General features: G+C 53.0%; 8 protein-coding genes across 8 annotated transcripts; 3 read left to right on the top strand and 5 right to left on the bottom strand.

The window, feature by feature from the left end:
* On the bottom strand, window positions 1–1,481 carry TRIVIDRAFT_212026 (uncharacterized protein; the record flags this gene model as incomplete). Its single annotated transcript, XM_014104329.1, has 4 exons — window positions 1–640; window positions 716–920; window positions 1,016–1,325; window positions 1,383–1,481. The coding sequence occupies 4 exons, from the start codon at window positions 1,479–1,481 to the stop codon at window positions 190–192; spliced, it is 1,065 nt and encodes a 354-aa protein (XP_013959804.1).
* A 494-nt stretch (window positions 1,482–1,975) lies between these two features.
* Window positions 1,976–2,563, bottom strand: TRIVIDRAFT_189366 (uncharacterized protein; the record flags this gene model as incomplete). Its single annotated transcript, XM_014104328.1, has 3 exons — window positions 1,976–2,202; window positions 2,288–2,441; window positions 2,504–2,563. 3 exons carry the CDS (start codon window positions 2,561–2,563, stop codon window positions 1,976–1,978), a joined length of 441 nt encoding a protein of 146 aa, XP_013959803.1.
* Window positions 2,564–4,348: 1,785 nt separating this feature from the next.
* On the bottom strand, window positions 4,349–5,493 carry TRIVIDRAFT_189365 (uncharacterized protein; the record flags this gene model as incomplete). Its single annotated transcript, XM_014104327.1, has 4 exons — window positions 4,349–4,466; window positions 4,501–4,538; window positions 4,593–4,904; window positions 4,969–5,493. 4 exons carry the CDS (start codon window positions 5,491–5,493, stop codon window positions 4,349–4,351), a joined length of 993 nt encoding a protein of 330 aa, XP_013959802.1.
* A 1,583-nt stretch (window positions 5,494–7,076) lies between these two features.
* On the top strand, window positions 7,077–7,832 carry TRIVIDRAFT_219361 (uncharacterized protein; the record flags this gene model as incomplete). The annotated part of the gene is made up of 3 exons (XM_014104326.1): window positions 7,077–7,243; window positions 7,310–7,540; window positions 7,601–7,832. 3 exons carry the CDS (start codon window positions 7,077–7,079, stop codon window positions 7,830–7,832), a joined length of 630 nt encoding a protein of 209 aa, XP_013959801.1.
* A 252-nt stretch (window positions 7,833–8,084) lies between these two features.
* TRIVIDRAFT_32426 (uncharacterized protein) lies at window positions 8,085–9,728 on the bottom strand (the record flags this gene model as incomplete). The annotated part of the gene is made up of 1 exon (XM_014104325.1): window positions 8,085–9,728. The coding sequence occupies one exon, from the start codon at window positions 9,726–9,728 to the stop codon at window positions 8,085–8,087; it is 1,644 nt and encodes a 547-aa protein (XP_013959800.1).
* A 223-nt stretch (window positions 9,729–9,951) lies between these two features.
* On the bottom strand, window positions 9,952–11,313 carry TRIVIDRAFT_54998 (uncharacterized protein; the record flags this gene model as incomplete). The annotated part of the gene is made up of 6 exons (XM_014104324.1): window positions 9,952–9,983; window positions 10,062–10,171; window positions 10,265–10,509; window positions 10,595–10,698; window positions 10,774–10,822; window positions 10,891–11,313. The coding sequence occupies 6 exons, from the start codon at window positions 11,311–11,313 to the stop codon at window positions 9,952–9,954; spliced, it is 963 nt and encodes a 320-aa protein (XP_013959799.1).
* A 1,388-nt stretch (window positions 11,314–12,701) lies between these two features.
* TRIVIDRAFT_54997 (uncharacterized protein) lies at window positions 12,702–13,847 on the top strand (the record flags this gene model as incomplete). Its single annotated transcript, XM_014104323.1, has 4 exons — window positions 12,702–12,902; window positions 13,002–13,347; window positions 13,442–13,562; window positions 13,646–13,847. The coding sequence occupies 4 exons, from the start codon at window positions 12,702–12,704 to the stop codon at window positions 13,845–13,847; spliced, it is 870 nt and encodes a 289-aa protein (XP_013959798.1).
* Window positions 13,848–15,233: 1,386 nt separating this feature from the next.
* On the top strand, window positions 15,234–17,962 carry TRIVIDRAFT_189361 (uncharacterized protein; the record flags this gene model as incomplete). Its single annotated transcript, XM_014104322.1, has 6 exons — window positions 15,234–15,251; window positions 15,835–15,895; window positions 15,966–16,046; window positions 16,136–16,281; window positions 16,386–17,002; window positions 17,095–17,962. The coding sequence occupies 6 exons, from the start codon at window positions 15,234–15,236 to the stop codon at window positions 17,960–17,962; spliced, it is 1,791 nt and encodes a 596-aa protein (XP_013959797.1).
* Window positions 17,963–19,660: the final 1,698 nt, after the last annotated feature.

Genomic DNA, 19,660 nt, shown 5'->3' with positions numbered 1-19,660 from the left:
CTGAAGCCAATGGTGGATAGATCTGGTTTTCGCCGTCGCTTTCCAGCTCCGCGGACGCGGGGAACCTCTGGTGGCACTAGGGAGCGCCAGCCATTACTAGCACTACGTGAGGTAAGCGTAGGTAGGCATGTAGGTATGTAGGTGAGGTGTTCTTTTCTCGATGATGATCATCAACATGTTTTGATATTTTTATCCAGGCTTTCGGCCAATGACCACGTTAAATGGCGTGTAGCCGTGCTGACTGTTGTCTGTTAGCTCTTTTCGCACGTCTATTAAATACAATTCCAGTTCTTCTATCGTCCAACCGAGGCCCCGCGTAAAAGGCCTCACAGCAACGCCGTAGAGGGCATCTTGAATCATGCTCCTGTTGTAGAGCCCACACTTTTTTAAGGTCCTGTCTCTTGGCCATGTGCCAATGGGAATCTTGAAGGGTATTTCGGCGACATCGACAAAACCTCCGTCGATGAGGTTCTTTTGGTTGTGCCGCATGGCTAACAAGTCGACGTTGAAATGCTCCAGTGCGCGCCTCATTGTCTCGAAAAAGTCTTGGACTTTATTGCCTTCGCGCACCGTTCCATCGTCGCACTTGACTTGGAACTGGAGCTCTTGTAGTTCAATCCACCCACCGGGCTTTAGTGCTCTATAGCGAAATCCAACGGCGATTAGCAAAAGGGTTCCCCAGCCCGCCATGATTGAGGCACTGAGGTCTACTTACGTATATGCGCGCGATAATAACACAGGCCAGTCGCGAATTGAAGAGGTCATGTGCCGGATATGGATGTAGTCGAGAGAGGCTTCAGGAACCACCCACTCCGCCTCGGCATCGTCCACCATGAACCGGACATTTGGCGGTACCCACTGAGGCTGGATTGGACTCAGATCGATGCCGGTGATCTCGGCCCCGGGATATTCATCGCCCACTGTAATGATTGCCTTGTTAACTGCTGTCTCGTCCCATCTCATCGGCGCATTGCGAGCGAGAGAAGCAAAAGTATAATAGTAGAGAGCTGCTTACTGTCCATGGCCCAGATGCCCGTCCCCGTCCCTATGTCCAAGATATTCTGTGGATTCTCCAGCGGCGCAAAGTGGAGTTTGCCTTGACAGAGGTGCACCACCATGGCATGCTTCATGTCCTCCCTCTCCTGTTCCGGCTCATCGTTGGGGAACTGGTACCGGCCCTCCTGAAAGCGGTGGTAGCGCCTGTTGTTCTCGAACTCGTAGTCGCGCACGCTGCTGCATACCGAGGTGGACGCTCGCGACGCCAGATCGGACTCGTAGCCGCCATCGCTGGCCGTGTCGTCCGCCTCGATGGTCGGATCCGGCGCCTCATCACCGACGAGAGGCGTCTGCACCGGCTCCAGCCTCGCCGATGCCGCGGTTACCTCGACCGGACTGCCGATGCGAGGCTTCTTGGCTGGTGTTGATACGGGCGATGTCTCGTCGTGGCCATGCTTGCCTGCGGTGTCGCCCGGCTTGTCCATTGTACTGTTGCACTCGCTTGTTTGTCCAGGCAACCGGTTGCGCAGGCAGTGACGCAGCAAAACTGCTCACTATTTGCTCGCCAACGGGCCGCTGGGGCGAGTAACTTGTCAGGATCGCGACGCGGGATTGCGCCCAAAGAGGAAGAAATATCTGACCCTTAGTCAGTCATCTGCGCATGTGGTCGCCGTATTGGCATATTAAAGTGTCGTTGGCAGGGGATGAAGATGCGGGTCGGCCAGAGTCCAATCACGCGGTGGCGGATCGTCACATTAATCGCCGATAGACCCGCGGAAAAGTGACGGTGCCAATGCCCAGTTTAGCACTTGCGCAAGCCTCGGGCTAGAAGCCAAGATCTCCGGGCTGTTCATAAGGTTGCTTGCCACTATATTATTCTGCTATCACCTTCTTTTGCCCCCCGGCACGGGCCGTAGATTGGCTCTTTCTTTGCTCAGCGAATGGGAAATCATACTGGACATGATTCAACAGACGACGGCTACTCGTTCTTCTCCTTATCCGTCGATTCTGGCTGCGGCTTGCCCTTCAGATAAGTCACGATCCCACCAAGACCGCCAACACCGGCTACAGCGCCTCCAGCGGTCTGAGCAGCGCCCGTCAGCACCGCTACCCCGTATCCTCCAGTGGCAGCGCTCTGCAATGTGGCAAAAATACTCCCGACGGCAACGTTGCCAATGCCCGCATGCATGGCCGACGCAGCAGAGGCTGTCGTGGATTATTGGTAAGTAAATGAGTAGCGGATGTATGGAGTGACCTCAATACATGTAATGGGGCTTGGAGAGGCACTTACAAGCAGCTATCCCTGCTGGCGTAAAGCCTGCCGCTCCAGCAAGGCCCATGGCCGGAGCCGTGAGAATTGCAGGAGCAGCAACAACAAGGAGCCCAGTTCCGGTGACTACCGTGGCCGCAGTAAGCAGGGGGTTCTCCCAAGCAGTCTTGCCCAGCTGTTTGATAATTCATGTTAGATCAACACTATATATTCCCAGGCAACGCATGCTGTACTTACACGCTGAGCTGCAAGTTGAGCTCCATCCATGAAGCTGTGGTTGGAATCTTCTATGTCCATTTTTGACCCCTCTGCGCCGTCCACACACGTACATGTGCATGTATCCTTGCGATGCATGATTCTAGCTGGTGATTTTTCATTTGCTGAGCCAGAGGCTTCGTCGGTATCTCGTCTCGCAGCGCTGATGCTCGAACACTCCCCGATGATCTCAGCGTCCGTGGCATCATTTCTAATCCCTGGCTGAGTTTCTGTTTTCATCGATGCGTCTTCGGCACGAGTCATTTCAATTTCGACGTGAAGGCAATCATCTCGAGCTGCTTCGGCCAGACTTGGCATCGCGGTGTCAACGTTGCCTTGCTTCTCTGCCGTAGCCTGGTTACCAAGTCCCGTTGCGATGGACTAATCATTTGTCAGTACACATGTTCAAACAATTTTAAACGGGCGGTAGATGTTTCCAACACGTAGATAACTTAGTTGTGGTGCTGCACTTCCCGCATGAATGCTGTTCTGGACGTTTTCGATGGCCCGATGGATGTTGGCAGCGTTGACATGCTTGGATACCTCGTGCTGGGCGTTTGCCAGACCTCCTCGAATCTGAGCAAGAAAGGACATATCTTTTGCTCTTGCACTTTGTTGAATTTGCAATAATAACAATAGGAATTTGATGTCCGTAGCTCACCGTCGCGATGTGGTGCCAATATTTGAGAGATGGAGATGTCAGGATGAAGGAAGATGCACACCTACCTGTAGGAACTTGATATGCACTCAGTAGGGGTGTTAGCCAGGGGGGAACTTGGTGCGGGCAGGAAAAAGATTTCTCCCTACAATAACAATTGTTTTATTACTCTTGGCAAGGCTGTAACCTTTGGCCATGCACCGGGTGAATTTGGGTGCCGATGGTGGCGCGGGAGGCCTACAACGAGGCCGAGAGACGGAGCCCAATCCGCCATTGTCACCTAATTATATCTAGGTAAGCCAGGATCCAACCCATTATAACCCCAGTGAATGTGGTGCCAATATTTGAGAGAGGAGATGTCAGGATAAAGGAAGATGCACACCTAGGATTGAACTTGGCCTGCACTTAGTAGGGGTGTTACAGTATTGGGCAATCCTGGTAGGGTAAAATAACTAGATCCTGTAAAATAGAGCCCTATAATTATTAACAAAGACCTCTATGGCGTTTATAATTATGGAAGGGCTTACAGCACACGACCCGTCTAGGAAATCAAAACCATTTAAGATATTGAAATTATTCAAGAAACATTAGGCTTGTTACGACCCAACGTATTTATGGTCACAACGCTGGGCCTACAGGGTAGGCATCGCGGACAAACTTCTGAACCTTGATCAAACAGGATGACCTTGATCGAACGGGATGACCTTGATCGAACGGGATGATCTTGATCCAGCTAGGTAGGCCCGATCAATCTAATTGACCTCGAACGATCCCGAAGACCTTGATTAAACAAGCTGACCGCAATCTATCTAGGTGGTCTCGTTCTATCAAGGTGGCTTCCATCAATCCGGAAGACCTTGATCGAGCTGGAAGACCTTGATTGAACAAGCTGACTACGATCTTTCTAGGTGACCTCGTTCTATCAAAGTAGCGTAGCTTCAAACGAACGGGATGACCTCGAACGATCCGGTTGGCCTTGATTGAACTAGCTGACCGCGATCGGCGCAGTTGCTTTGCTAGCCCTTATGAACGCCTTTAGCGGGTATCACACTTGTATTGTTTAACTGAAAGCGGCTGTATTTGTTATGAAATCCACCTTTAAAGCAATATACATCAAAAATCACCCGGAAGCAAGGATTCACCTACTTTCAATATGCGACTCGGGTCAGTTACTGAGATGAGGAGGGTGTAAGAGGATTGTAAATAGCTTTGGAGACCAACTTGGGTGCCCATATCTCGGCATCGCCAAACCGATCCACCGTCAGCCCAGCCCGGCCGGGATTTTTCCTGCCGGCCTCGACTTTGACGCTTGTATGAATACTCACGCAGCCGCTCGTGTTCTGCGGGTGTGAGATTAAGCTAAGCAGCGATGTCAGCTCAGGTGCTAAGGATGACACTTTTGGAGGGGCTTACATAGATCTCGACTGCGATGACGTGGATAAAGGCCGCCAACCACAATCCCACCCCGAATCTAACGCTGAGGGCAGCTGCAGCTTCCGCAGCGTTTGCTGAACCCGAAAGCCTAGCCCTAACGGAGGCAAACTGCCCCGTGCTCTGGCCTGACAAGAAGCTTGCGCACTCTGGATAGGATTCACGAGTCACTGTGTCGTTGGCGACTGTGAAGGCCAGCTTATCGCATGGCATAGGGATGTAATACGTGTCGAGAGACGATACGATGTAAGCGGTGAGGATCTGGATGAGTCGAAGTGTAATGACAGATCCGGCCTGGGAGTGGGAGGTCATAGTCAGTCCAACTTCTGCGACTAGGATTCGTCATATACGTACGTACATAGACCCAGGCTCGTATCATCCAGGCCCGATGCTGCTCGATCTGCAACCTCTTGATGTTGATCACTGCCATCGCGAGGCATACTAAAAATGCGACAGAGAGCACTCCGATCCCAGTTTGAATCTCGACGGTCCCACCATATGACACGGGCGTGCTTATGAACGCGCCAGCCATGCCGACCAAGGTCAGGAGAAGCACGATGTAGCCATTGACCCGATGAAGTATGGTGATGACGGGCACGAACTGGAAGCAGGCGAGGATGCCGGCGGGAAGGATGCAGGCCGGGGGTTGCAGATAGTGGAAGCACTCCCCTGGGCCTGCGGCGCCTACAGTGTCTTGGTCTAGGTTGCAAAATTGGCCGCGGAGGCCGATGGCTGGGAGCTTTGCGAGCGAGAAACCGAGCAACGCGCCGCACGTAATGAACCAAAGGACGGTATTGTAGCCCTTGGCAGAACCGATAGGGTTGTACAGGTGGCGGGCCGCCTTTACGAAGGCGTTCCGCGGGAGCCGATCTGACTTGACCATGGTTGGCAGGGGGGAACTGCTATAGCTTAAGACTTTAGGGAGTTTGGTGTTTATATGTAATGAGAAAATGGATGACGCTAAACAACATATTCAGACGATGGAATTTGAGCTCTATATGGTGGTCTTCTACCTTGAGCGATCGACTACAAGTGTAGGGCAGGTATTCTTCGAAGTGTCTCGCATTCGGTTGAGGCTTAGATGCGAGGCGGGGGGGCCTTGAGATAGAGGTGTCTATTTTAAGTGTTTGCCAAGGTAATGTATTCTGTTCCTTCTCCAGCGTTCCTCGCAGAGGTACAGCCTACTGGGTTTGTATAACCTCATGTCACAGTATCTATGCTCTCGATGTAGTTGAGGCCTTGCGGCAACTTACTACACATTACGCACGGTTTTGCCTATACCCAAAGAAGTTATGCCGTTGCGACGGGTCTGCGGCGCTACTTGCCGCCATAGCTTTTGTGGAGGTTTCATCATAGTGGAGGGTTATCCCGAGTAAACTGGTCCTTGGCTTCAGGGCCACAGGAGAAATTGTAGGTGGACTCCCACCGGGCCGTCAACTAGGTAGTACAAGTGTCAGCTTAGCCTCGTCCCAAACTGGAAGTTTTGTTGCGACCCGCCAGCATCTGGCAGCTTGGCAGTCTTGGCACCTAATTACGCGTACGTGTAAGACCTCTTGTGGTGCCTCTTGAGTTGTCTGCCAAGCTCAAAAAGCAATTCGTTTATGGAGCTCTGCCAAGGTGAGGCCGGACCTCAATCGAACCTTGCTATGGTATCCCTCGGACGAGTCCGGTCGTGTCTTCACATTCGCTGGGGAATTACAGTCGTCTCGATAGGCTAACTATTTAGAGACTGTATCTAAAATGATAGAGCGACTGTATTTAAACGCTTTCAAGTAAGGCATATTGCTCAAATATCCTAATATAGACTGCAACAACAATTAGAAAGGGTGCTACTTGAGCCAATAGATCAAAAACATCCGTCAGTGCCAGCAGCTTATGCTAGCCACTGCGCTTTACAACAGCCCATAACGGAATCCTGTTACATAGACGAACATTTTTTTAAGGCTAGTGTAAATTATATGAGTATATAGACGTAGTATTATAGCCTTTTTTAACACTGTATTATAATTATATACAGATTACTTAAGTTTATATATATTTTTAATGTAGATTAATGTACTTTAGACTTTTTGCTCAAATACGTTAGATATAGTTGATTTATTACATGTATTTTAGATAATACAGTCTTTAAATACCTAGTTGCCAGTCTCAATAGCCTGGCACACACACTTGATCTCTGTTCTCTCTGACTTGCACAAAGTTCGTGACCCACTATCGGTGATACGTTGCTAATGCGACGGCCGCATCCATGTACATGTACTGTCCTGTACGGGGTTTAGGTCGGTGGCCTTGTCAATTATAGTAATCGACAGCGGTCTCAGCCTCGAATCCTTCCATGTCTTCACCGATTTGCCCGTCTTATATCCCCATCCTGTCGCAACTGCTGCTCTGGACTGTTTCTTGTCCTACATATTCCCGCACCCCCGCACGATTGTTGTGGCGCCGTCTGCTTCACAGCTCGATGCAATGGCGTTAGACCCGGGAGATACTCTATCCAGCTGCTCCAGCGTCCCTCCACCCTATTACGCTAATCCCGAGCACCCAGAAGACTACAACCGGATCGCAGAAGACTACAAGCGGATCGCGGAAGAGAGCACCAAGACGCTCGACGAGCCGTCCCCAGGGAAAGGAAAGTAGGTAGTGGCCCATTCCAGGATTGCGCGTGTATCCAGTCTTGACTGACCAAGGCACTGGGGCAGGGAAGTTCCGTTCATCGACGACGATGGTCTCCCCGAGGTCGTTGTCGCTAGCTCATCGGAGGCCCACGACGAACCCACACAAGAGACGTTCACCCCTCCCGTGGGGTCAAGCCTTGTCGAGACCGTAACGCCTCTGCATCTGCTTGGCGATCAATCGGATACCGTGGACTGCCCGTTCTGCAGGCGCCGCGTGGAAACCAGGGTGAAGAAGAGCTCCTCTGTCGCGACTCAGTATGTTCTTTGCTATCCCCCAACCCATGGAACCAACTCGATCTAACCTTGCCACTCCAGTGTTGCGGCAACGGCGCTCTTCCTGACTACCGGCGTCGGAGTGGTGGCCCCGTACATGAGGCGTTGGAAGGGCCATGTCACCCACTACTGTATGAATTGCGACCGGAAAGTGGCGCATCGACGCTACAATGAGCAGGGTATGCAGGCACTCGGAACACCCGACCATCTGCGAGAGGCATCGCGGTTCCCTGAAGCAGAGGCACCGAAGCAAGAAAAGCAGAAAAAGCGATGATGGACACCGACATCGCCGTAACTTGGGAGTCTGCAGAATCTCGGGACTAGATGTACGAAGGCCTTTTTTTTCTTGCTTGGGAGGCAGTTCCCCGCTGTCTGATATAAACATGTTGCTCAACTTGGCCGTAGTCAAAGCCTTCTTGCGCTTCCTTGCTCTAAGCAATGTTTCATAGATACCCCAAGAATTGACCCAGTTGGTACATGTATAATGTCGTTGTCTAGCCGCTTGCTGGCTCAGACCCTCGAGAGTCTACGACCCGCTGGCCATCTTCAAACCCTCACTCACTTTCCCAGCCAGTAGTGCCACGTCATGGGCGAGAGGCTGCTGTTTCACTGGTAGTTCGATAGCCACCAGGGCAGCAGTGCGGACGAATTGTTTCCGCATCCAGTTGAGCTGCCCGGGTCGTAAGGCACGGGCGAGGAGCAAGCTACCCTCGTCGTTCCCGGAAAGCAGGTTGATGACCGCGCTCAGGCACGTCATCATGTGCCATGGCCCCTGCACGACTATGTGTCCTCGATGAGCCTCGGAGCTCATGTAGTTGTCGCTCGCTTTGTACTTGAGGAACTGTTCGCTGCTCGGGTCGAGGTCGAAGTAGCTGGTGTGGAGTATGGTCGGGTTGGTCAGGTCGGACAAGGCACCGCGTTTGTATCGGTTGCCAACGTAAAATGGAATGCTGTGGCAGACGGCATCAACGAGTTCTTGGACTCGCTCCCGAGTACCACGCATGAGTGTAGTGGGGGGGTGGTATTCGCTTGGCTCTGACCGAGCTTTATAGTCGAGGGCAGCGAGCCTGATCTTGAGCAGAATCAGCTGGTGGCATCGCCAGATATTCCATATCGCCGCCACTTGGCTCGCAGGGTATATGTCGCATCTCCCCGCGTAGGTTGGTATCGGTGGGACGGCATCTGGCACGGCTGGAAGTGTCACCGGGGCCCAGTGGTTCGGCAGCACGCTCGGCCACTCTCGCAGAAGAGTTTCGGTCGTCTCGATTTCTGCCAAGAGTATCTCGACTGCACGCCACGACTCTGGGGTGGGCTGTTGACGCAGGCGAGTGAAGGCGTGTTGGATGTTGGCAATGGAGATGCCGATAGTATCGAGAATTGTAGATGGATTCTGCACAACAAGATTGCGCTTTAGCCACTCCTCCATGTTGGCCGGAAAGGCAGTCCCAGAGTGCAGCCGGTACGACACCTCGCAATGCAGTATGCGGCGCACTACGTGGATGCCAATCTCCCCGTCCGAGATGCTTAAATCGTGCTGCATCAACAGGGCCACCGCGCCGTCGTGGTGCGTTCGGTTGACCTCGCGAAACCCGTATATGGCATTCATGTTCTCGTAGAACTGCATAACGAGAGCCGCAAACGGGGTCGCACGGCTCACCCTCTCCTCTTGAGTCTGCAGCGCCGATCCCAGGCGCGCCAAAGCGACGCCCAGCGGCTTGTGAGGCGCCGTGAAGCTTTGGGCATCGCCGCGCCAGAGGGACAACATACGCGTGGCCAGTGCGGTCACGGCTGTAGTGGCTGCCGAGTCTTTGGCCTCGGTCGCGAGGATGGGCGGCAGCGCCTCGAAGAACCCCCGGGTCGAGGCCAGCGTGCGGCCGGCGTCAACAAAGTAGGTAAAGAAGAAGCCCATGGCGAGATCCGGCTCCGGATATCCCGGCGACCGGGCGAGTGACGGAGCGGCAACGGCGCTGGCAACGGCGCCGGTATTCTGCTGTCGCTGTGGACCGGCGGCGACCTGGACCTTGAATCTTAGCTTGGGCGGCTTCCTCTCGTAGCCTCCACAGATGTAGCCGAGACGCCGGCAGTGGCAGCACGTAGGCCTGCCTTCGTCGCACCGCACACGCCGTGCCTTGCAAGTATGGCAGCCCCGTGAGGGCCCCTGATTGACCATTTTAGCAAGGCCGATGCTGGTCTCAAGTGATCACAACGTTTTTCTCGGACTAAATTCACACACATGTATTGGCGAGTCGCATGTTGGATTTTGGGTGCAAGGCATGGCAAAGTGAGGTATCTACATGTATGTTGCGGAATACTAGGTACTGATTTCCCGGACACTAATATACCGCAGTGAGGGCTGTCTCGTCCATGTTCTGTTCCACACGCCCTTGCTAAACCTACTCGAGAAAGGTTGGCGGGAGATCAGGTCCTTGAGACAACAAACATTTTTTCAAGTTAACAATTGGGCAATAATAAGAATTACACATGTCTAGTAACCTTGACTTACCCCACACATATAAGTTCTTATGCGACGCTTCGGACACGACGGTTTCTTGGCTGTCATTGCAGAGATCACCATCGACATAGTGCTCGAGGATAAATTTGGACGCGTCAAACCTGCAGGACAATGGCGTCAGCGATAAACATGTAGACATTTTCCGGTGGACAGATGTCGCCCATCTGTTTATGCTGAAAGGGGTCCTGGCTCACCAGTAGTCGAAAATCTGGCTTCCCATTACGTGTCGACCGATTCCCCAGCAATTCTCCCAGCCCCTGTGGCGCAGCCAGTCGTGGCCGAGGACCTGCGTGTCGAAGTCATGCGTCTCAAACGATGAGTGGTGGACGTGCGCCTTGGGGCCCTCGAAGAAGAAAAAGGTATGATGGTCAACCAGTTCTTTTCCTCGCATCAGGCGGTTGAAGGCTATCACATTCTTGCCCTCTGGGTTATGTCCAAGCTATTAAGTTCAGGTTGTCGTTAGTAATCTAGGATACATGTGTCCATCTACCTCCTTCTTGGCAGATATCAGTTAAAATACTTACATCACTAGGATAGAAGTTGAACCGTGACGTGTAGAACTCGAAAGCCTTATCAAAGTTTGTTACACACATGCCGAAGTGACCGAGCTTGTGCACCGGAGCAGGGCCTATTTTCATGTGTTAGCGCTGAGATTACGCCTGATGCCAACAGCATATGTATTTATATTTATTCTGCCACTGACGTTTGTCGAATCGCTGATATTGGCCACCGCCACGGTTCTTGTTTCCTGGCTGCATTTCGCATGGTCAGATGTGCTGCACATTCAGGAGCGAAGCTCGCGATTACTGCAATCACTTACAAAGTTGAAGTTCAACTCTGGGAGCACAATCTCCTCGTCTAGCTGAGTCTGTCCATGCACTAAGTGGAATGGGAAATTATCGACCGGATCGTGGAAAGTGACGCATCTGCCGCCGCCCGGCGCATCTGTCAGGTCGTAAATCTCCGAGGCGCCGGGTATTGTTCGCGACGCAAGCTCCAAATCCTCCGGCGTCTCGACGACAAAGGCGGCACCGCCAAAGGAAGGCTCATCACCCTCAATCGCACAGTACAGAAAGGGTTCGCGGCTGTAGCCACGGTAGTACGTCTTGTTGCCGAATCGCTTACATTCCTTGAGTCCAAAATCGTCCAGGAAGCGGCGAGCAGTTTCGATATCCTTGTGTGTGTAGTACACGTGCGCAACTCGCACTAGGTTAATCTTACGCTCGACTACGATGCCTGTCATGTCGAAGGTGAATTTTTGACGAAGATACAAGGGACGGACAAGCGAAGTGGTAGTTCCTAGTTTGTCTTAAGGCCTTCCCACGAGTTGTGGTGTGGGGAGATGGGTTATTGCGACGTCAAGGGCGACAGCTTGATTTTGTCATGTCAAACTTGTCTGAATGTGCAACTATCACGACGCACGCCTTAGACAGTTATTGATCCCCGCAAGTTGTAAAGCCGGCGAGACGCCACGCGATGACGGAAATCCGGGGCTGCAAGGGACCCATGACGCCAAACCCGGGATCCCGCTGGGCCCGGAATCCAGGACTTCCCCGGACTAACTTCGCACTGCTTCGGATTAGGGTCATCAACGAGACTAATGGCCGATCCGATGGACTCTCGATTGCGGGGGAGCCAGGCTGCGGGCTTGAGGAGCTGTCGGGCGTCTCCAGACAAAGTGCCCTGCCCACAGTTGACTCCAGCTTAGGGTCGGTCGGTCGGTCCATTAGATATGCAGCTGGGTGATCATCTTCTGAGATAGTCATCTGGACTCATTTGTCGTTGCAGTGGAGTGACCCCGTATCCACTCGCTACTTCGATCAAGGAAATCGACTTGTCCGGTCACTCCAGCACCACAACGGATGTGTGCACCTGATCCGTAAAGGCCAGATCCATTCTGTAGTGCAGATCCGGCGTATTGACTCATTCATACGAACATTAGTAGCACGAGCTGAGGAATACATCTCAATGTAGATTCGTGCAGCCGGGAATGCGAGGATGGCTACGGCTCGCCCCTTGGAGCACGTCGTTGTTCCGAGTCCATGGACCTAGAACCCCTGCGGCCAACTTGGGGACGTGTAAACCCGCAGAGTGGTCTTAAGCTGTCAAGTGTGACTTGCAATAAGATAGTGCCGGGAATTGCAGCAGCGGGGCAGAGCCGCAGCAGTCACTCTCACTCTCAAAGTTGCCCCGAGATCTCTGCGCACGCACACATACCATCAGGTGGCGGTGGCGGTTAGTTTTTTCTTGGCCCTACGTAGTAAAGTAATAGACCACTTGCCTGGAAGTCTTCACGAAATTGGCCCGCGCCCGACAAAGATTGCCATGAGCATGGTTGGGGTAAAGCGAAACGCTGCTATAGCACCAGCGCGGAGTCTAGCGAGGGGCTTCATCTGCTCAGGGCGAACAACATCGGATATCCAGTGACCTCATTTGCCGTCCGTCTCTGGTGCAGGTGTGTTATCGGAACTACTGGAACATAAGTCATGCATTCGTGGTTTTCATTCTCCGAGTCACCCCTTGCTTATTTAGCTTGGCCAATTAGTTGATGATATCCCCTTGATCTTTCCCATCATCACGCATCTGAAATTTACAACAGGACAGGTGTTTTAACTCAACTAACACGAAAGTATGGCCGTCGCTCGTCGTTGGACTCATCTCATCCGATTCATCGCCAAGGAGGATGGCAGGATTCACCTTGGTCAGATAGACGCCAAAAAGTTCCCAGATGTCGGCCTCGCCGTGTTTGAGGGCCGCACTGTTGATGCCAAGTGCATCTCAGGGTCCGTCTACGACGGGCTTGTGACGGATCGGACTTTACACGTTGCACAGGTGAATCCCGGAATTCTCCCACGGGTCAGCTGAGGTTGACTTGAGCTACCGTATGTGTTGTGCTAGGAGAACAATAACACTGACGATGTGTATCCGTAGCTCCTCCCACCTCTGTCCCTGGAGCAGATCCCCATCATTCGCTGCTTGGGCCTCAACTACAGAGACCATGCGAGGGAAGCCAACATGGCCATCCCGGACACGCCTGTTCTCTTCATCAAGCCCAGGACCGCGCTCAACGGGCCGTATCCCGCCAAGATCAACATCCCCAAGATCGCCCAGGACGACACTGCCGACTACGAGGCGGAGCTGTCGGTCATCATCTCCAAGGATTGCCGCGACGTGTCTAAAGAGGAGGCGTATGACTACGTGCTAGGATACACGGCCAGCAACGATGTGAGCGCCAGGGCACAGCAGCTCAAGAACAGTCAGTGGTGTTTCGGAAAGGGTGAGCGCTTCATTTGGTCATGCGATACGATCAAGACAAAACGTACTTTACGGTTCAAGTTCAGGAACAGAAACTAAACATTCGCATCACCTAGGTCTCGATGGATCCGCACCTATTGGCCCGATCCTAGTCTCCCCTGAGGTCATTCCAGATCCCCATCAGTTAGATGTCAAGGCTATCCACAACTCCAACGTTGTCCAGGATTCCAATACTAGGTAAGTTGTCAATTCCAATGCCTTGAGAACTCAAGCCGCTGCCTTTCCTGGTGTTCACCAGTCTAACTTTTTATGCTGTATAGGGAGATGATCTTTGGCATCGCAAAGACGATCTCCTTCCTTTCCCAGGGCACTACTCTGGAACGGGGAACTGTCATCATGACAGGCACAGGTCCTGGAATCGGCATGGCTAAGCAGCCCAAGGTGGTTTTGCGGCACGGGGATGATATGAGGGTCTTCATTCAAGACATTGGAACTCTGATCAACGAAGTGTACTATGAGTAGTGAAAAGAATTCAAGGTTTCGTTCTAGGACGTGTGGTCAATGGAGTATTATGCCCGGGTGCATCGCTGTTTTAAGGCTTCAGTAGGTGTTCCTCGTGCGAACGACGGAAGGTCTCCCAAACAAACATGGACCATTGCAATGGGTAGGCTTCTCACACAGCCAAGGGACTCCCAAACATCCTTTCCACTGCTACACTAATGTAAACCTGGCCTCAGTAGAACTAGAAGATAGCGGCAAGGAGGTGGTAACAATATTCATTAAACGCTGCTCTGCTCTGCCCTATCAATGAGGCCAGGTACCAGACTGCCAATGCATGCTTGCAGCTGCTTTGAAAGAGGCCTGTGACAGCTCACATGGGCTTTGCAAGCTTACAAGATTATCCGCGCTCCATTGCCCCTTATCAATACACCAGAGGACTGCCACCAAGTCGTTGCATAAAACTCTTAAAATACTGACAATAATTATGATCACGACCGGTCATAATGCCTCTTGGACTCGTAAGATGGTGATTTCTGTTCTGTTCTTTAAAGTAGTTTGCTTTGACTGGTACCAGTCTGGGAGCCGAAGGAACGCAGTTTTTGTTCATCTCTTGCATCTTGTGCACAATACATCTTGAACCTTGGCTGCCAGTAACTTTCCAGTTGGCCTTTTTCTGATTTTTTTTTGTTGGCCAAGACCGAAAAGCCCTCTCAACGAGGACCACGAGGTCAACTATGGCGCATAGATAAACATTCCTACGATGACCACACAAGCATAAATCAGGCTTGTACAGTCCAGGCCCTGTAATTAGAACTCTTTAGCAGCGTTGCTGAGCATGCGGAAATCTTGGGCCTAACGGCTTCACCTTTTGGACACGCAGCAACGGTTTTCACAGGGATACGCACCAGTGCAAGGCGGCGGCCGGGCAGAGGTCAACGTTCTTGAACATGGCTTTTGCAGCCGTGTGGTCCCGTTCTGATGTCGAGAACTGTCATTTGGAGAGGACAGGAAACCTTGGGGACGGATAGTGCGTCGCAAGGCGTTTGGTGGCACGACAGCTTGGAATCTTTGGGCTGCGTTATTGCTTGCAAGCGAACACCGCTCCTTGCCGTATTGTCTCGGAGGCCCCGGAATATTTCCCTCGGCCAACCGCGACAACGTGTACCAACACCCCGTGGGGTTATTTCCCGGGAGCCTGACTCGCCCGGGAGATTTGCTGCACAAAGCAAGTTCCGCAACAATTTCGGACGGATCCCCAGCATTGAATCTACATGTACGGAGTAGCCCACCCCACACAACCAGGGGAGCCAAGTTAATGTTCCGAGGCGGGGCACTCTCCCTCCGGGGGCCCACGTTGTTCGACAGTTCATCGTCAACTCATGCCTAGTGACACGAGACTTGTCCGTCATGACCGCACGATCCTCGGTTTGTTTATCGCACGTTGCCGAAAATAATGTTGGGCAGTAGGAGGATACGTAGCGTGAGAGCAGCTGGTTTAAGCTACAAGTTATTTGTCACTAATTGTCCTTGATTCATTCCTGTCTTTTGGGACGACGAAGAACCAAGATCTTTTGATCTCCTTTGCGTTTGTCTTATAATATACAAGAAGGTTATCTCCAAGCCTTTCATTTCGATATACATTATGCGCTAGCTTTGTAGTAGTTCTCCTCTCAGGCTCCCAGGCTCAGCACTCACGACATCTCGGCAACAGCTACTACCAGACAACAGCCAGCCGGCTGTCTCGCTGAGAGCAGCTCATACATCATCTCGCATATTCACCCCTAGTAGTATTACCATGGAATCTACTCCCTCGTCGGCCATGATGCTAAATTCGGCCGCGGTTCAAGGTAGGATTCTCAGCCCTTGGGCAGCACAGAATGGCAACGGCCATGCACCCTCGGCCAAGAGCTTCAGCACCAGCGCCCACACGCGGAGCAGCGCAGACCAAGGCACAGCCACCACTGCACCATCTCTCTCCCCACAAGATTCTAGGACGATAGAAACCAAGTTCCTCATTGTCGGCGCGGGTCCTGCAGGCGCTGCTCTGGCTTGCTTCCTTGCTAGCTATGGTGCGTATACTAGTCCTTGTGATTAGCCCTGGCAAAAACCAGACAGCTAATGGGTATCCCAAACATACAGGGCTGAAGGGTATCATGATTAGCGCTGCTCCCGGGACAGCCAACACACCAAGGGCGCACATTATGAACATGGCAGCATTAGGTGCGTATAAGAATACACCAGACTCTCTCCTGGCCCCTGTCGCCTTGTCCATTTTTTGAGCAAGCACAATAACCTCTCTCGGATCGCAGAATGCCTTCGAGACATTGGACTTGACAAAGAGATGCTAAGGGTTGCATCTGATGGCGACAGTATGGTCCACACTCGGTGGTGCCACAGCATGGCGGGCGAGGAGTACGCACGGATTCACTCTTGGGGCCATGGACCGACTAGAAAGGTAAGTAAGGAAAACAAATATTTTGCGCAAGTACAGCCATATCGCGTCGAAAACTACAAAGGGCTACAGAGGGTATAGCAGCGCTAACGACGCACACAAATCAGGGTGAATACGAAATGGCCAGTCCCTGTGACCCTGTTGATCTGCCCCAGACCGAGCTCGAGCCGATACTTGTCCGCAGTGCGACCCTCGGCGGGTTCAAGACGCGGTTCGACACAACCCTGCTTCGTTTTGATGGCGGCCTAGAAGGCGATGGTCCCATCACTGCCACGGTCAAGGACAACATCTCTGGCCAAGAGTATCAGATTCGCACCAAGTACTTGTTCGGAGCCGACGGTGCCCGGAGCCAGGTCATCAAGCAGCTGGATCTGCCCCTTTCAGCCAAGCCAGGCCAAGGGATGGCCATCAATGTGCTGGTCAGGGCAGACTTGTCACACTTGATCAAGCACCGGAGGGGCAACCTGCACTGGGTGGTGCAGCCCGACCGCGAGCACCCGGCGTTCGGCTGGCAGGGCATCGTGCGCATGGTCAAGCCATGGGACGAATGGATGTTCATCCTGCTACCGAATCCGGACTGTGACATCCACATTCAGCCTTCCGAGGAGGAATACCTCAAGAGGGTCAGAGATTTCATTGGCGATGACACACCAGCGGAGATTGTCAATGTCTCGAGGTGGTTCATAAACGAGATTGTTGCAGAAGAATATTCTCGGGGAAACGTGTAAGCTTTAAACACCCGCTGGCCCCGGTCCGCTTCAGGGCTTTGAATGTACATACATGTAGGCTAACATTGAAACTTGGCGCTGGGCTCAGCTTTTGCCTCGGCGATGCGGTCCACCGACACCCACCGATGAACGGGCTGGGCTCCAACACATGCATCCAGGACGCCTTCAATCTGGCGTGGAAGATTGCCTTTGTCGAGCGAGGAATGGCGCCCAAGGAATTACTATCTACATTCAGCACCGAGAGGCAGCCTGTTGGCCGCTCCATCACTGAGCGGGCAAATAACGGATTCCGAGACCATTTCAGGGTGTGGGACGCGATGGGAACCATACCACAAGACGTGGAAGCCCGCAAAAAGAGATTTGCGGAACTACAGGCGCCAACACCCGAAGGACGAGCACGGCGCCGGGCTTTCCAGGACGCGATTGAGGGCACGTCTCACGAGTTCCACGGCCTTGGGGCGGAGATGGGGCAGCTATACAGTGGCCCAGGGATAATCACGGCCGACGAGCCGGAGCCGTACAAACGGAGCGGCCGTGCCGCCGAGGACGACGTGCTCTACTACCAGCCCAGCACATACCCCGGATGCCGCTTGCCCCATGCCTGGTTGAACAAGGCGATTCCTGGGGAGGCCAAATCCACCATTGACCTAGCCGGCCATGGCGCCTTCACCCTGCTCACGGGCATTGGTGGTGAGGCCTGGCGACCCGCCGCTGAACACGTCTCCAAGCAACTTGGCGTGCCAATCAGCGTGCACTCGATCGGGTTCCGACAAGATTGGGAAGACGTCTACTTTGATTGGGACCGGCTGCGGGGCGTCGAGGAGTCCGGTGCTGTGCTGGTCCGCCCAGATCGCTTCGTTGCTTGGCGAGCAGCCACGGTGCTGAGCAGCCCGGAGGCGTGTGAGACCAAGCTGTCTCAAGTCATGCGTGCCGCCCTCGGCCACGCTGATGCATAAGGTACCTACATGTACATGTAGTTAGATTGTTCTTTCGTAAGAGGGCTTTGTTTGGAAATACAGCATTCATCGCGCTTCTGCATTAGCCTTCACTTCATCCAGCCCATTCCTGGCCTCGTTGCATGTTTCCTTTTAGATTCCTTAGAACCTATGCTCTCCTCGCATCTGAGAGGTGCGGGAGATTTTGAGTCATACCTTGTCCTGACACCTGTTCAAGCAGTGTCTAATTGGATGCCCTGTCCCTACAAGGCGGAAGCCACTGCTAGCCCCACTGGCACTAGGTTTGGAGCAGAGCAGAAACCATGAAGTTTGTGCGAAGTTGCTCCGAGTTGACTGGCGGGTGGAGGCGAGGAAGGGCGGCTGGGCTGTCGAATTCCCTGATGAGCGGGGACTCGGATCACCCCGGCCGTCAGTCCACATGTATGAAGTCCTCAAAGCCCACCAGGGCAGATCCTAAGCAGTGCAGGATTGTTATGTTTCTTGCTTTACATTTGGACAAAGCCCCTTTTCCTTTTGGAGATACGACTCTGGTGTCAAGATGGTGGGAAAATGAGGTCCTGAACTTCACGGAGATCAGGAGAGGTGTTCCGAACCAGCATATCCTCCACTTACATGTCTCTGGGAGCTGGCGCGTATGTAGCTGTAGAACTTCAAGATTGATAGACTTGCAACATTGGATGCAGAAGCAAGCCAGATGCCATAGGCTCTCTCTTAGGCAATTGATTACCAAGCCTCGGAATTATATTAGTGAGGGTGGCCACGCTCCCAGTTTCTACATGTAGCTACAGGTAGTCGACCCCACAAGGTGACGGCACTGTTCGCCCCATGGGATCGGGGCAGCTCAAACCTGCATATGTCTGCACCCTGACTGTCAGAAGAGAGTTGCTTCATGTTCATAGCCGTTCGACTGCAATAGTTCCGCTTGGGGGTGAACACCGCAACCATGTTACCATACGAGGCCCAATGTCAGCCAGAAACGGCGTGCCATCTGTGTCGAAGGTGAGTTTCTCCTGGCGCAATGTGCTCGACCACGCCGTCCCCTAAATCGACCGACCGATCGATCACCTAACTGAATGACTGACTGGCTGGCTGATGGCGGACAACAGGCGCAAGGTCAAATGGTGAGTTGGAACGAAAGGCCTATATTCGTATGCATAGCAGCCATCATGACTAACAAGGATTCAATGCAGCGATCGTGCCTATCCCGCCTGCAATGAGTGTGTTCAACGGGACCAGGTCTGTAGCTATCCGGCGGGTGCATTGAAGCCTGGGCCCAAGCTAGGTAGGTCTTCTCATCAGTGCCCCGGCATGCCAGGTCTTCTCACCATGTCGACACCTAAGCAGCTGACAGAAGTCTCACGATAGGCACTATGCAGCGCCGAAAGCGTCAGCGCAAGGAGATTCGAAGCCGCCACGACGGCGAGGACCAGCCAGAATGGGACGCCCGAGCGGTGCGTTCGTCGCTCGCCGCTGCCAGCAATGAGGAAACCGAGCATTTAGACGACGATAGACTCGGGTCTAACGCTTCGGGCTCGCCTCGCACAAACTGCTCGAGCGACAGGCCGCGTTCCTTCTCAGGATCACGAGAATGGGCAAGTTTACCCCCAATCAAGACCGGGAGCGCGAGGGACGACGCAGCGCACAACAACGACGGCGGCACTACTAAGGAGTCGGTGGCTTCCTTGAATATCCATGATC

Source organism: Trichoderma virens, assembly GCF_000170995.1.
Source record: "Trichoderma virens Gv29-8 chromosome Unknown TRIVIscaffold_3, whole genome shotgun sequence".
Classification (NCBI taxonomy): Eukaryota; Fungi; Ascomycota; class Sordariomycetes; order Hypocreales; family Hypocreaceae; genus Trichoderma; species Trichoderma virens.
This window is presented reverse-complemented; position numbering and strand designations above follow the sequence as displayed.